Here is a 17,243-nt window from a genome sequence, read left to right on the forward strand (position 1 = left end):
ATCTTTTAATTAAATCTTCAATTTTTTTAACCTTTTAAAAGTTTTAATATTTTGAATTTTAATATTTAAAAGGTAACTCATATTTCTGTAATATTTCTATGTTGTGTAGACATAATTTTTTTTTTTGTTGATTCTTCAAATTTTTTTTTTTCTTTTTGCCTTTCAGAAGTTTTAACATTTTTTGTTTAGTTTTTGCAATTTCTAAAATTGTCTGGTAGATTTCAAAATTCAACACCTATAGACATAGATTTATTTTTAAAGGCTAACTCATCATTTTATTATATTTTCCCATTGTTTAGTCACATAATTTTTGTTTTGTTTCAATAAATTATAGGCTCAAAATCTTCTATTTGTTTGATTTACATATGAATTTTTCAGTTCCTTTTTTGCAATACATTTAATTGTCTGGCCAATTTCAATAGTAGAAATTAAAGCTATAATCATGGATTATTTTTTTGAGAGTAACCCTTCTTTCTATTGTATTTTTCTATTGCGTAATATTATATATATATATATATATAAATATATATATATATATATTTATTGTTTTATTATTTCAATACTTTTGAAGCTTCGAATCTTTTGTTTTTTTGTTGATTTTTTTTGGCCTTTTGGAAGTTTTAACATCTTAACTTTTGGGTTTTATTTATTTATTTATTTTTTTCATTATCTGAAATTGTCTATAAGATTTCAATGAATATCCATGGATTATTATTTTTGAGGGTAACCCATCTTCATTATCTTATATTTCTATTCCTGGCTTTTTTTTTTTCTTTAATTTTTCTGGTTTATGTATCTTTTGTTTTTATTTTTTCTTTAATTTTTTGTGTTTATGTATCTTTTTTTTTTCTTATTTTTACTTTCATAGTGTATGTACATGTTGTGTATGTTCTTTGATTCTTTCTTTAATGGTTTGTGTGTATGTGTCATCGTGTCTTGGTACTTATGCAAAATCTATAAAGACTAAAGATGCTTCTTTTTTATAATGAATCATGTGTTTTTCATGACTTTAGTGAGTTGCATTCTTAAATGATCGAAATGGTTTTCTTTGACGTGGATTTTCTTCATATTGGTTTCAAAGTTTATTTCTTGGCTTATACTATAGATTGTAATATATTTATTTGTGAAACTGTTTAGTTGAGTTTGTTTTCGAAGTTGTTTTTAGTGTTGGACATTTTCTTGAAGCATATTGGTATCATATATTTAAATACTGTTAAGTTGATATAATAATAATAATAATAATATAATTTAATAAATGTCTGAAATGTATAGCTGTTAGCAAATGTTTTAGCTACATGATTTTATTTTACGAATTCAATTTTGGTGTTATAGTAAAATAAACCAAGATTAAATTATATATTGTATTCAATACCTTTCCTGTGCATCGCTTGGGTTAGCGACTAGTATATATATAAAAACAGAGATCGTATATGGGAGAGCATGAGATTTTGCCTTGTGGCTTTTTATTATAGTAGCTTTTGCGTTTGACTTTTCATCTCACCTTCTCTTAAAAATTGGAATTTTAACATCCTTTTAGAATTTGAAAAGATGCAGGTTATTAATTGCTTTAGCAAAAGCCATTGAACCAAATTACCTCTCTTTCTCTCTTAACTGTTCAGTTCCCCTTTAAATTTAATGCACAAAATATTGTTTCTTTAGAAATCAGTATCATTTCACCAAGTTTCTAAATCTCTCTATCTCTCCTTCTCTAAAAGTTTAAAATGTTATGCTCTTCTCTTTCTCATTCAATTTTGAAAAAAAAAAAAAATCAGACTATGAGCTTCTTTGAGAATCTTGGGGATTCTATAGGGGAAGGCTTTGCCAAAATTTGTCTCCAATAGAGCAAATCAAGTTAGCACCTCAAAAAATTTCACTGAAAATTTTCCAACCAAAACTAAATGGAATATGAATAAGTAGCACCTCAGAAAGATGTCACTGTATTCTCTGTTTGTCTTTTAATGTTTTAAATAATTCCAAGAATGTAGGACTAACACAAAAGATTAACGGTCAACTTGTCAAGGTAAAAAATAGAACCTTTGTTTGGGTTTTTTAATGCTATAGTTAAATTCATCCTCAACAGCTCTAATGTGTCAATGGCTATATAGGACAAATCTTTTTCAATAGCTCTATTCCCCCCCCCCCCCCCCCCTTTTTAGATTCTATGTGATTCACTACAATATAGTGCCTTCTAAAGCAATTTAATTTTCTTTTCCTTTTAAGAGCCATTTAACTGGTCAAGAGGCATGAAAATATTTTGTTATAAATTGGTCTTTTTATATTGTAAGACGCAATCTGACATCTTAGCCTGATGCCTTTGACAGGGTTAAAAGGATTAGATCTTCAAACTGGTTTTTTTACATATAGACAAATAAAAGCTGCTACCAATAACTTCAATGCTGCAAACAAGATTGGGGAAGGTGGTTTTGGATCCGTTTACAAGGTATCTGACAACTCTTTCACCATTCTAGAATGATTTTTCCTGCATCTTTTTTTTTCTTCTCCTTGTAGACATTTGGAGAGATTCGTGATGAAATACATACCTAAAAACGTATTATTTTATATTCTTGATGCAGGGCATACTATCTGATGGTATTGTAACTGCGGTTAAGCAACTTTCATCAAAATCAAAGCAAGGAAGCCGTGAATTTGTGAACAAAATAGGCATGATATCTGTTTTACAACATCCAAATCTTGTTAGATTGTATGGATATTGTACTGAAGGAAAACAATTATTGTTGGTATATGAGTACATGGAAAACAATAGCCTTGCACATGCTTTGTTTAATAATGGTAAGCTAGTATTTTTATACCTTACCATGCATCAATATATATATATATATATATATAGAGAGAGAGAGAGAGAGAGAGAGAGAGAGAGAGAGAGAGAGAGAGAGAGAGAGAGAGAGCTAATGCAGGAAAACATGAGGTTCTGCCAAATAACACATTCTACGCAAAGAGAATTGAAATATTCTTAAGTGCCACATTAGAAATAAGAACAAATTAAATATCAACATTTTGTTTCATTTGATTCAATGTTTCATGACTTTTCTAATTAACAAATATATATTCTTTGTATCATTTGGTTCAATGTTTTAATACTTTTCTAATTAACAAATAAATATTCTTTGTATCATTTGGTTCAATGTTTCAAGATTTTTCATTCCTCACACATTCACACAAAACTCTTTGCATTTTAATTCATTATTTTCACCTCTTACATTTCTATCCCTTTATATATACCTACCCATAGCCCTTCATGCCATCCCATATCGAATACACATAAACCAAAAATAATGTCATTTACTTTCAATCTTTCGACAACACCTACCTATCTCTAACATGGTTGTCTCATTTAATCCAAACCTATATGAGTTGACTACAACCAAGGAAGAGGGGCTTGCATTTTATATTGAATAACAATGATAATTACAATTTTGATATTAAGGTCAGACGTTGTAGATTTATGGATTTTGTAAATAATGTGATTGACTGTGGGTGTTTGGGATATTTATTTTATTTTAAAATTAAGGAGAAAGAAAAAGACATATTCTATATCAACTTTTATTCTATAATATTCCTCCAAAGTTTTTATTATTTTTTTATTTTTATTTCTCATTACTTCAATTGGATTATTATATTGGATATGTGTGTGCAATTTGTAATTGTTACTTTTTATAATGAACTCATTTCTAATAAAATTCTATAACAATTATATATGATATAATACATATATAACATTCTTCAAAACCATTTTACATAAAATATTATGACATTATCTGTGCATCGCACGGCTAACTTACTAGTTTATATTAATAATAGAAGAACGAGAACAAACAGTCAAACACTGATGTTGAATTTCATTAAACGGGTTCTAAACATCAATTTCAGGTTCTGCAAATGGTCGATTAAAGTTGGACTGGTCTGCAAGGCAGAAAATATGTGTTGGCATAGCAAGAGGTCTGGTTTTCTTGCACGAGGAATCAACACTGAAAATTGTTCATAGAGACATCAAAACCACTAATGTGTTGCTTGACCAAGACCTAAACCCTAAGATCTCCGACTTTGGTTTGGCCAAGCTAGACGAAGAAGAGAACACACACATTAGCACAAGAATTGCTGGAACAATGTGAGCTGCCTTCCTTTCTTTTGCCCCCTCTATACTTCCTTTCCGAGTCTATTTTTGTTTTGTTACCTCTGCAGATCTTGATTATCAGGTAATGTGAATAGATGCTGATCACATAAGTCTGTAGTATTGAGTTGCTGCCCTGAATGGCCGAAAGTAGACCAGAATATGGCAGCTACGAAACCTCTGCACTATAACAAGTATATAAAATACTATCACAAGAATATTTATTGACGAAAGTACTTGACTGGATTTTATGTGTTAGGCACACTTAGGCATCTATATGTAATACGGCCCATGCTTTTTATGCTAATTTCAAAAGCTATACCCTCTACTTTTCAAAATTATCGATTTTCTATCTAGACAAAATTTCTTGCTAAAAAAATACAGCTCCATTTTCAAGGAGAATAAATCTCAGGATTCAATAAATCATGGGAAAAATTTATTTACTCAAACCTCAAATTCCATGTATAGAGGCATTGAATGTTGAGAATTTTGGGGGTAAACAATGGAAAACATAAAATAAAGTTGGCTTAGAGGCACAAATGAATTTGCTTTCTTTAAGATAATATTGCGCTCACTCAATTGAGTCTGCTATAGTGCTCTAGGATAATCACCTGAGATAAAACTAAATTTGGATTCTACAAGTAGAAATTTTGGAGAAACATGAAAATTTCTCTTCAACAGTATATCATACTATCAGAATCTATCATCATTATCTAATTTCATGAATATGGAACACTATTTATAATTTTATACACAACGAAGAGTTGCACTTCAAAAGGCATACAAGTCTTTTAAAGCCTTCTAAAATGTAGTCTTGGCTGTTACTAGCTATTAGAAACTTAAAATGTTCATTTTCGATGATATTTCCTGCAAAATTATGCAAAAAATAATTTCTGTTAATGTCTTACTTGAGTGAGATTGACCTCACTTGAGTGGGCTTTAGTGTCTCGCTCAAGTGACCAGTACACCTAGAGTATGTTTGGAATGAATGATTTTGGAGAGGATGGAGAAAGGGGAGTGAAAAATAAGAGAGAAAATTGATGGAAAGGGTGTTTGGTTGGGAGAGGAGGGGAGGAGGAAGAGAAAAATTGTGAGGTCCAACTGTATTTTCTCTGAGCTCACTAGAGCTCAATTTTTACCCAGAACTCAATTTCCCCAAAATCGGGGAGAAAATCAAATTGACAATAAGTTGCAGAATATTGGACTAAAATGCCCACACGCTCGTTGACAGTGTTTCTTTTTTATTTTTTTGGTGCCATTTGGTTCTTTTAATTTTTCTTATCAGTTTTGTTTTCTCTTTTTTAGTTGCCATTTATTTTTTTCATCAGTTTTGGTTTTTTTAATTAGGAGTTATTCGTTTCTCTTTTTTTCAGGAAACAATTTTGGTTTCTTGAATGTCTTACGCTCTTTTTTTTTTTTTTTCTTAACCTACACCAACACCACCCTCTGGTCCCACCCATTGCCGCCAATCTCTCCATTGCATTTCGTTAGCTCTACTTCCACTTTGTCCCCTTATACGTATGCACCAAGATCACCATCATCTCCATCAACGATGACTTCCTTGATTACTCCATTGGTTTCTCCTCCTTCCTCCCCCACAATCCAGAATGCATGCCTGGTACCAGGGGCGGAGCCACGTTGTCCCTTGGGGGGCCGTGGCCCCTGCAAAAAAGAAAAAAAAATCCATTAGAGTATGTAAGAAAATTGATTGGCCCCCCCAATGTTGGACAACCGGCCCCCCCTTATCTCCACTATTCTCACAGCTTTAGTTTAAGGTCTCTATTCTCCCAGCTAAAAGCCTTTAGTTTTAGGCCTTTGTTCTCACAGCTTTAGTTTTAGGCCTCTATTCTCCCAATTTTAGTTTTAGGCCTCTTATACTCCAAATAAAACAAAAAGCTGGCCCACTTATGTTTAAATTCTCAAAATCCATACACAAAAACAACAAAATTTCACTTTCTCCGTCTCAAAAACCTACCCACGGAATCCCAATTCTCTTTACCTTTTTTTTTTTTTTTTTTTTTTTTGGTCTTCTGTGATACACTTTCACTTCCCACTGGTACTGCCTACCAGCCCCCAAAACTCAACATCAGTCCTCCAGTCCCCAAAAAAAAAAAAAAAAAAAAAAAATCCTAACCAATTTTTTCTTTCTTCTTGCTTTCTAAAACAAATCACTTAGCATATTTTATTGTCAAATTTCAGGATTTGGAACTTGGTGACTGCTTGGTGAGTTTTCTTCTCTTATTAAAGCACTAGACCATCTCTTTAGACTCTTTTTACTACTTAGCTCAGCCCTCCTCTCAAACTCTGTCCTCACGATCCCCCAAAAAAAAAAACTGAACATTATTTTCTTTCTTCTTGTGTTCTTAAAATAAATCATTTAGAGAAGGGGCGTAGCCAGAGGGTGAGTTTTCAGTTTTTGCTTCATCTTTTTTTAGTGTTTTTTTTTTTTTTCCTCAACTATCTACAGTTAAATATTCACATGCTCTTTAATTTTTCATAGATTTTTAGAGAAATATATAGTTGAAGGCATGGGCATGGGGAGGTTGTTTGTGATGAGTCTTGAAAGTTTCTAAGGTTTTTTTTTTTTTTTTTTTTGATTTATTAACTATTTTTGATTAGTTAGATATCATGTGGCAGTGAGTGTTGTTAAATTGTTTGGTTTATGTTGCGTACTTGTGTGTTTAATTTTTGCTTTTGTTTGAGTGGTTATTCTTAATTAAAAAAAAATTAAAATATAGGAAAATTTGAATAATAGGAATGATGATGGGTTGACTGTTTAAATTATAGTGGAAATTTTATTTTTTTCTTGAGTATGAATAACATCCATATAATTAATTAAGTAAAAATTTCTAATTAAGATTTTATTTTTTAAGTTCTTTTCAGGTTAATTTTTGAGTCATATTTTTAAAGCTAAAAGAATTATGAGCAAACGAAAAACAATTGATGCATTCTTAAAGAAAAAATATGTTAGCAATTCAAAATTTAGGACACCTATGGCTGTAGAAACAAATGTGGCTGTAGAAATAAATGTTGATAATTCAATGCCTGATGAACACCCCTCCAAATGTTCAAGAATTCAATCTGAAGAAATAGATCGTGATCCAGGATCACGTAAACAAATATGTGAATTTCCTATCAACAAATAAGATGAAATCCGACGAGTTTATCTCAAAGAAGGTCCATATCAACCTAAATATATAAACTATCCATACAACGATGATAGCCATCGTTGTCGAAAATCGGCCCCCCCCATGTAAAAAATCCTGGCTATGCCCCTGCCTGGTACTTTGTCATCATATCCTCTTGGACAGTTGGACTTAGACGAAGAAGATGATGGTGGACGATAGCTATAGCCTGACACTTCAGTCAAGTTGCTCCTCTTTGTTCTCCTCAAGGTGAATTGGTACTTGGTAGCCTGAATTGAGGGGTGGGTTGTAGTGGCGTAGGACAAAAAGATCAAACAGTAGAGAGAAAGATAGAGAATGAGAGAAACGAGTAAATGAAAACAGGAAGAACGGATAAAATAATTAAATGAATTATAGGGATTTTTTTTTTTTTTTTAAAGAATTGTAATGTGACTTAAAATGCCCATAAAATAATGTAGTTTTGCTCATTTGAGTTTAGGTGGCATTTAGTGACCAAATCATCAAGTATGAACGGAAGGGTAAGATTCATAATGCTTCATAAATCAGAGAAGAAAAATTCAAAATTTTAAATATAAGAATTAGAGGACAAAATCAAAATGATTCTAAAGCTTAAAAGGTGTAAAAAAGTGTAATTTGTAATTTAGTCTAAATATTTTTGCTTAATCAATGTCCAGAGTTGCAATAAATGTTAAAGACTAAGTCTACTATTTGCTAAAGTGGTTGGACTTGTCAATGGTGGAAAATAAAAATGATATTAGTGGTATGCATTCCCATGTGAGATATCTCACAATTTACCATCTCAACAAGTTGTGAGAAAATTTGTTGAATTTGTGTCTCTAACAAAATTAAATGTTGAATGTACTAGCTGCCACAGGATAGTGAACCCTAAAAATGGGACTTGTAACAATACAAAATGGTCATAGCTTAAGCTTGGGGTTTATTTGGAATCAAACTCCAAGTAGTGAAAGCAGAAAAATATTAATTATTCTAGGAATCAACACTGTTAGGACATATGTGATTCACTTGTTAGGAATATATGTCACTATTTTATGTAATTGGTTAATCTTTTGACAAAATGCACTTTACTTGTATTTTGGTAGATTTAGGATGTGTTTAATATTTCAAGAAATTTTGTTTCAAGATCAAGTGTTGAAGCCATGCAAGTCTGTCCAAGATTCAAGCTGAAAAGTGCCTGTCATTAAAGCTCGACAGCTAGCCATCTATCGAGCTTGAAGAGCTGTTCAACCCCGTGGCTCGACAGCAGCTTGACAGATATGGTACCTGTCGAGGTTTATGAAAAACAGAATTTCAGTTCTGTTTTGACTCTAATCCGTGATTATGTGTTTGAGCTTTCTTTTCTCATAACCCTAGATATATAAAATGATTATTTTAAGGGCCGTCAAAGAGGGAACAAGTTGCACAAGTGTTAAGCAAAATTTGTTCAAGCAATTTGTGACCAGAGACAGAGTTTTGCCTTAGTTCATCATTCTTGTGAAGAAGTTGTTGTGTTTGTACACCATTGGGTTTTGTGACCAAGCATCTTCTTGATCTTCATTGTTGGGATGAACTGAAGAACTTTGCAGCCAATAACCTTTTCTAGTTGGTGATTGAAGTCGCGTATTGGGATCTGCGCAATTGGTTAGTTATGTACTGGGAGCCATGCATCGAAAGGGGAAATTGTCACTACAGAACAAATCCAATTGGATATTGGGGTAAGGGTTCAACTATAGGTTGGTATAAGGTACTGGGATTCCTTTACTTGTAACCGCTTGTTATGATAATAGTGGAATTTTGGGAGTGGTGACTTGAAAATCACTCGGTGGGGTTTTTGCCATGTAGGTTTTCTCCATTCGTAAACAAATCACCGTGTCAATTTATTTTCCGCTGTATACTTAGTTTAATTGGTGATTTGTTTGTGCTATCACACGCTTGCATGTTAATTTGATTAATTAATAAATTTGGCTAATTAATCAATTAATTCATCACAAGGGGTCAATTCGTTTTTGGCCTATCAAACATCAAATATGTGAGAATAATAGTAGAATTTTGGGAGTGGTGACTTGAAAATCACTCAGTGGGGTTTTTGTCATGTAGGTTTTCTCAATTCATAAACAAATCACCATGTCAATTTATTTTCCGCTGCATACTTAGTTTAATTGGTGATTTGTTTGTGTTACCACACGCTTGCATGTTAATTTGATTAATTTGGCTAATTAATCAATTAATTCATCACAAGGGGTCAATTCGTTTTTGGCCTATCAAACACCAAATATGTGAGAATAATGAGAACCTAGGAATGCTTGCTTGGAACTAACACCAAGCATTTAAAAGAAAACTTCCAATCCAAATGTCATTATTCTATGATGGTCTATAATAATGAGTCAAAGGCTTTTTAAAAGGCTACCTAATCCTATTCAAGTGAGTTCTAATTAGCTCAACTGGTAAAGTTTTTTATGGTTGAATAAGAGATTTTGGAGTTTATTAATCCCTGCTTACATTAAAAACCGATTAGTGTCTTGGTCTGATAATAAATAGCTATCATCAAGAGCAGACATCATAAGTTGAAAGTTTTTTTAAAAAAAAAAATACCATCCAATATTAAAATAAAATAAAATTATAACGAGATTATATAAAATATGGAAGTAAAATAAAATCCTTCTATTAGCAGCAATTGACATCAATCATGATCAATCGGTCCAACGAAGTCAATTAATATTAATATTAATAGGTATAATTTTGTGTACACATTACTAATTACTACATTAGTACATTACAATGTCTTCATGTTCTGTAAAATTATTCATTATATTGCACTTTGTATATTACACCTTCCTTACACATAAAAAACTGATCCTACGTAGATCATAGACTAGATGTATGAAATAATTTGTCCCACCCCCCCCCCCCCCCCCCCCCAACCCCCTTTTTGAAAAAAAAAAAATCATATTTCTATCAATGATACTACTCAATAAGCTATCCACTCATAATTTTGGGTAGCTTATTTGCTACATGTGAGACAAAAAATATAAAAGTTAGCTTATTTTCCAAAAAGCTAGTTTTGTTGTTTAGTTATTACTTTTTACTCTCACTTTTGTTGTTTTGTTATCGCTTCTAGCTCAATGAAGCAAAACTCGATTATGATAGCCCTATTAATTGCATGATTGCATGCTTAACAGTTGATTGGATAATTTGGTGCTAAGAAATTGACCAATGTTGGTAAGATCATACTAGTGAACCAAATATCACAGTAAATGTATGTGTTGCAGAGGTTACATGGCTCCTGAATATGCATTATGGGGTTATTTAACCTACAAAGCGGATGTTTATAGTTTTGGAGTTGTTGCATTGAAAATTGTTGCTGGGAAGAACAACATGAAATATCGACCAAATGAGAAATTTGTATGCCTCTTGGATTGGGTAAGATTATCCTTCTCATGTTGTTTTGAAACTAACTGCTAAAACCACGGTACATATGAACACAAGTTGCATATTTTGGAACAATACATTTGATTAGGTCAACCTGCTTTATTTTTCACTGGAATCCAAGCGATGTGCTATTATATTCTAATTTTAATGTCTTTTAGTCCATGTTTTTTCCATGACACATGGGTTTAAATCTCCCAAATCTACACTTCGCTTTAAATATTTTCAAAATTTTATTTGGCAAATAAATGAAAGGGGGATTAAGTTACAGAAATAATGTTGTTATTAATTGCATTATATTTTAAATAAAAAGAAATTCTTTTAATTAAATTACTAATTGTTATTTTTTTTGGACAAAGTTTGCAAGCTAGTTTGTAAGTAATGGCTACAAACTCCCACTACATATTTTGAAAATCTAATGTTGGATTGCATGTTCTTTATATTTTTAACATGCATGCTACATTTTGTTTAAATCGGATGTTATTTACTATTCTATCCATAAATTTATTTTTTATGCATAAATTAAGACTGCAAAAACTTGAAATTTAAATGTTTAATTGATTAAAGCTATTGATTTTTTATCTTCTTGAAATTTTACAAGCATAAATGATATAATAAAAAAAAATGTAATCTGATAATGGATTTATCAAAATTTATATTCAATAAAAAGATACAGGAGTTTTTTAGCCATGGCCTATAACCAGTATGTAGGTACACTTTTTTTTCTCATCATTTAAATGGGTATTCTATTGTTTTCTTACTTGGAGAACAAATTAAATCCTTTCATCACTTCCTAACTCTATTCATTTGTCACTACAGGCAACCGTTTTACAAAAGAAAGGGGATTTGATGGAGTTGGCAGATCCAAAATTGGGGTCTGAGTTCAGTAAGGAAGAGATACTTAGGGGCTGTTTGGATTGGCAATTTCCATAACTCAATTCTCAGTTTCCATAACTCATAACTCAAAAATGGTGGGACCCATAACAAAAAGGTTGTTTGGCAAACGATAACTTCGTTTCCATAACTCTGTTTCCATCACTCAATTCTCTGATTTTTGAGTTATGAGTTATGGAAACTGAAAACACATTTTGGCTGTTTTCAATTTCCATAACTCATAACTCAATGACAATATTGTAATTAAACACACATAGGGGACCCACAAACAGTACCAGCCGCAACTTTTGACTTTTTTTTTTTCACTGGTTCGGTCTTCATTTCTGGGTTTTTTTTTTTATTTTTATTTTTATTTTTATTTTTTTTAGCTTCGGTGAGTTTGGGTACTGAAAAAAAAAAAAAAAAAAAAAAAAAAAATTCTGCACCAGCTGACAGGTATGGGCCCACAAATAGTGTGAAAAATATTGAGTGATGGAAATTGGGTGATGATGCCAAATGGGTGTGAAAAATTGAGTAATGAGTGATGAGTTATAGAAATTAAGTGATGGAAATTGAGTGATCAAAAAAATGAATCCAAACAGCCCCTTAGAATGATAAAAGTAGCTTTATTATGCACTAATCCATCACCAGCCCTTAGGCCCACCATGACTGTCGTAGTGAGTATGCTTGAAGGCAAGACAGTTGTTGATGAAATGGCCAGGGATCCAGGTATTTATGGCGATGAATGGAGGTTTGAAGCCTTAAGAGACCAATTTGGTCAGAGCCCACAACTAAACTCTGTTGAAGGTCAGAGCCTCGTTCAGTCAGCAAATCCAACATGGATTGGCTCTTCTTCTACATCTGCCCATGATCTCTATTCCACTAATCTTGACTCTCGGTAATAAATTTATATGTAATAGCAACTAAGCCACCACCAGCTTATGTGACAGGCAATGTGCTTTCTTATTGATAAGAAACTATGAGCTTTGTGGGGGGTTTTTTTAAAAAATAACTATAAAACACATACTATATTATAAGTTAGCCAACGTTTCAAACTTATTGCATTTCTAACAATTCGAGTCCAGTAGAGTCGATTTGCCCAGAAAGTTGGCCTTAGGAAATTGAGTTTACTGAACTCGATTTCTATACATAGAAATCGAGTTCAGTAAACTCAATTTCTATGTATAGAAACCGAGTTTAATAAACTCGGTTTGTGTACATAGAAATCGAGTTTAATAAACTCAATTTCTATGTGTAAAAACCAATCAATAAAACTAAGAATCTGCTCATCATTTCTGCTTAAAAAATCTCAACTCAATTCACATTACACCCAAAAAAAGCTCAAAAAATCTCAACTCAATTCACATTACACCCAAAAAAAAAGAAAAAAAAAAGAACATAAGAAACAGAAAAAAAAAAAGATTACAACATCGGAGCGGAGGGGCGAGGGCATCGAAGCGAGGGACGACGACGACGATGGAGTCTCAGCTCCGGTCATTCCCGCTCCGTCATCGTCCATCTCTCTCACTCTCATTCCCTCTTCTTTCGTGTAAAACATCATCGTCTTTGGCTCCCCAGATGTTGAAACGGGAAGCTTTGATAGAAAGAAGATGAGGGAGTTGGAAAGTGAGTGGCGAAGGAAGGAGAGGAGGTTGTGGGTTTGGAGGAAAGGTGGCGCTTGGCAGAGAGGAGAAAGAGAACAGAAAGGGTTTTGGGTTGAAGAAGAGAGGACCCAATGGGTTTTGATGATGAGTCTGTGGGGAGAAGTGGAGGTTTGAAAACTGATGATACTTGGTCGAAGAAGCTGGAGCTGATGAGCAGAACTAGGTTTTTATACATAGAAATCGAGTTTATTAAACTCGATTTCTATGTACACAAACCGAGTTTGTTAAACTTGGTTTCTATACATAGAAATTGAGTTTACTGAACTCGATTTCTATGTATAGAAATCGAGTTCAGTAAACTCAATTTCCTAAGGCCAACTTTCTGGGCAAATCGACTCCACTGAACTCGAATTGTTAGAAATGCAATAAGTTTGAAACGTTGGCTAACTTATAATATAGTATGTGTTTTATAGTTATTTTTTAAAAAAACCCGCTTTGTGGTTTTAATTCCAAGATAATACTTTGAATGGGATTTGATTAGGAATGAAACATTGCTCTGCGGAAAGCACACTCATTCACTAAACCCATTGTGAACTTGTGGACCAGTATTTGCTCTAGGATGAAGCTAAAATGTAATTTTCGCAAATTGTTCCTTCTTGAAGATTATAATTTTTACATTAGACAGTATAGTCTAGAGCTGCTCATCTAAAACAATATATGGTATAGAGCTTCCAATAATTGTCTTCTACTGATCAAGTTGTCTCCCTATTTTGTTAATGCTAATTAGTCTTTTCTGGACTCGGTAGATTTATGTTGTATATATATCTAGATTTTGTGTGTGTAGAGAAATTGATGGTGTCATGATCGTTCATATGTGTGGTAGTATATATTTGATTTCCTTGGATCATTTGAATGAGAATACCAGAATTAAAATGAACCTGATTACCACATTCCGTTTTGGATTTATCACATTGTGAAATGTAAAACTTGAACATTACATCCCGGAACATAAACTAACTTATGGCCTTCAATTTTTTATTTAAATTTTGTCCTCTACCTCTCTACTAAAAGAAGGAGAAGAAACTTTAAAAATAACACAAAACATGGCTTAGGTTCTTCCATTTAACACAAAACATAACTAGAAAGTGAAAAAATTCTTCAGGGAACATCTAAATTTGCTAATCTGAATTCAACATATAGGGATTAGTGTATTCACTAGAGGCAATTGGTGACCATATGATATGAGAGGGGATTGTAGCAAATCATCATTTGTTGATGAAGATGAGATCCAAAACGATGTCGTCCAAGCATTTGGTGAAACGCATGTCTAAGTTAAAGAAGAATAACACTGTTTCTCATTAAATAAGACGATGTCGTTTTGGATAAACAATGCAGCTGTGATTACAGAGTATTGAAATGTTGCCGTTGTGTTAAGTAAAGTTGGTTACTCATCAATCAACACGTGTATAAGTTAGTTATTGATTAGCATAACAAACTTGGATATTTTGGCTAACAGGTTTGAGACATTTTGATCTTATTCTTAAGAGTGTGTATATATGGATTACCTATGTCACATCAGGTGTAACTTGAAGCACGGACTTTTTATTTAAGGTGTTGTATCTGTGTCATACCTATGTTACACTGGTGTCATACTGACCATTTTATATTATAATTTTTTAGAATTACTCGGGTCACCATATTCATACTGTACTCATATTTGTGTCCATACTTCTTAAATGATAACAGATTTCGTTGTATAATTAAGTTGATGAATTCCAGTTTTTTATTCAGTCTTTCTCTTTCTTTTGTATGAGATTCTACACCACTATTTTCACCATACTAGTAGCTTTGTCTTATAGCGGTACCATTATCCATCTCGGTGGAAAATATGCAAGAGTTACACGTATCCTACCAGGCTATCAGATCACAATAGAGAACATATAACACGAACAGTAGAATTAAAGTATAAAAAGAATGACCATTGACTTCTCTATTTTGCGAATAAAGTGATATGATAATGTTTTCCTTGGTCAAGGTTTAGATTCTTCAAGATAGCTTTAAATTGTTGTTATATTCACCTTTTTTTTTTTCCCTTACGAAAATGCTTAAATTCACATCACATGATGCCACGTATTCCGACTCGTATTTATATGTTACTGGCATGACGCTTGAGCAATTGAACTCTTTTATTTTATTTTTTTCATTCTTTCTTTATTGGTTTTTTAATTGTTGGACATAATTGACCAGTTTAATTCTCAACATTATCAAGACTATTATTTTTATTTTTAATAGAACATTTGACCGGTCTATGTTTTATAAGTTTTTTTTTTTTAATTTTTTTTTTTTAGAATCTGGTCTATGTTAAGTTAATAAACGTAATCGGCAATTTTCTTAACGATCTGCAAGCACTTGGCCAAGTGGCTAGATGGGACTAAATTTGAAAAATAAGTAACAAAAACCATATAATTGTTGAGCACGTGCACCATATTAATCCAGCCCACACGATAATTTGTAAAATATTTATAAGGAAAGATGTACAAACAGAGTGTAAAATTTCATTAATCTTTTGATGCCATTTATTCAACCTCAATTAATTAATGTGAGTTTGCTTAAAACTTGATTGATTTTCTACCTCCTTGGTAATTTTTTTGGGATTTTTGAGTTGTAATAGCAAAAACTCTATTATCAAATTCTTGTGAAAAATACTTTTAGATAGCATTTCAACACAAGATTGACTGTGAAAGTATTATAGATTTTAGAAAGATCACGAGTATAAACACCGAGGACTTATATAGTTTAGTTTTTAGCCTATATATATAGGTGGTAATGAGAGAAAATTTCATTAATAAATATGAAGATACAAAAAAAGTGTATAGAAACTCTCACAAAACCCAAATCCCAATATTAAAAAAATAAATAAATAAATCTCTTTCACAAATAACAAAGAATAAAGAAATTGCTATGATTCTTCTAATATGCCGCAAAATCTCAAATATTGCCACATCAGAGAGAGTTATCACCAATTTGTGATACACTCATGGTCTCTCTTCACACTTCTCTGAATAACAAGCTTCTTTGATATACAAGGTTGTGTGTCGGCAAGCATATGCAAGAAAGCCATGCAACAAGGAAGTCAACAACTTCGGCAACCATGCATGCATTTAATTTTTAGGGTTGATATTTCAAGCCCATACTGGTCCACATAGGATGATATACAAGATCCATGGCTTTTGTTTACACTTGACAATACATGCAAAGGGGTCTCTGTCAAACAGCCCACTTGCAGCATGGGATATCTTATTATTAGCCTCGTAGGCAAGATATCTTATTATTAGCCTCGTAGTCACTTGCAACTTGCCTATAGCTAGCTAGCATGGGATATCTTATTATTAGCCTCGTAGTCACTTGCAACTTGCGACTACTTTGAAATGGACAACCTGAAATATATAATTGCTATCTTTAAAAAAATAGATAATTACTACAAAAACTAACATAAGACAGGTCGAATATTTAGGGGCACTGAATTAATAATATTAATCATATGATTTGTTAAGAGGGCAACATGTGGTAAAAACTTAAAAGTACACACATGTTTTCATCATAGTGAGTCCAATTAGACAAATATATATTTTAGCATGTCTACATGTCTATTTATGTAATTTTAATATTTTGGTTGAGTTCAAGTCAACTTTAAGTAGTGGTAAATAAGAATTTGGACAAATTTTATTATTAGATTACATTTTCTTCTTATATTATTCATGTTTACAAAATTCAAGATCTGAAATCATTAATTATCTCATTTATAAAAAATTTAAAATTTTAAGTTTTTGTGTTTCAAAATTATGTATAAAACATGAGTTTATGGATCAAATAATAATAACATCTGATTCATAAGAAAATTTGACGTGCATGTTAAGAAGATATAAAACATGTAATCTAATAGTAAAATTTGGCTTGTGGAGAATGATGTTCATGTCAGCTTCCTCCTCAAAGACCACTAAAAATAAGTTATCGCCTACTTCTCTGTAGTTAAATACATAGAGTCGGCTTAAAGGTTTTTGTTATGTG

The 17,243-nt window shown here is 32.1% G+C and overlaps 1 protein-coding gene across 1 annotated transcript; it reads left to right on the top strand.

The window, feature by feature from the left end:
- Positions 1-2,244: 2,244 nt before the first annotated feature.
- On the top strand, positions 2,245-12,473 carry LOC115990650 (probable LRR receptor-like serine/threonine-protein kinase At1g53440). Its single transcript, XM_031114461.1, has 6 exons — positions 2,245-2,440; positions 2,574-2,790; positions 3,889-4,126; positions 10,542-10,692; positions 11,518-11,596; positions 12,175-12,473. Exons 1-6 carry the CDS (start codon positions 2,309-2,311, stop codon positions 12,471-12,473), a joined length of 1,116 nt encoding a protein of 371 aa, XP_030970321.1. The 5' UTR covers positions 2,245-2,308.
- The last annotated feature ends 4,770 nt before the right edge of the window (positions 12,474-17,243 follow it).

This window comes from Quercus lobata, chromosome 5 (assembly GCF_001633185.2).
Source record: "Quercus lobata isolate SW786 chromosome 5, ValleyOak3.0 Primary Assembly, whole genome shotgun sequence".
NCBI classification, from domain to species: Eukaryota; Viridiplantae; Streptophyta; class Magnoliopsida; order Fagales; family Fagaceae; genus Quercus; species Quercus lobata.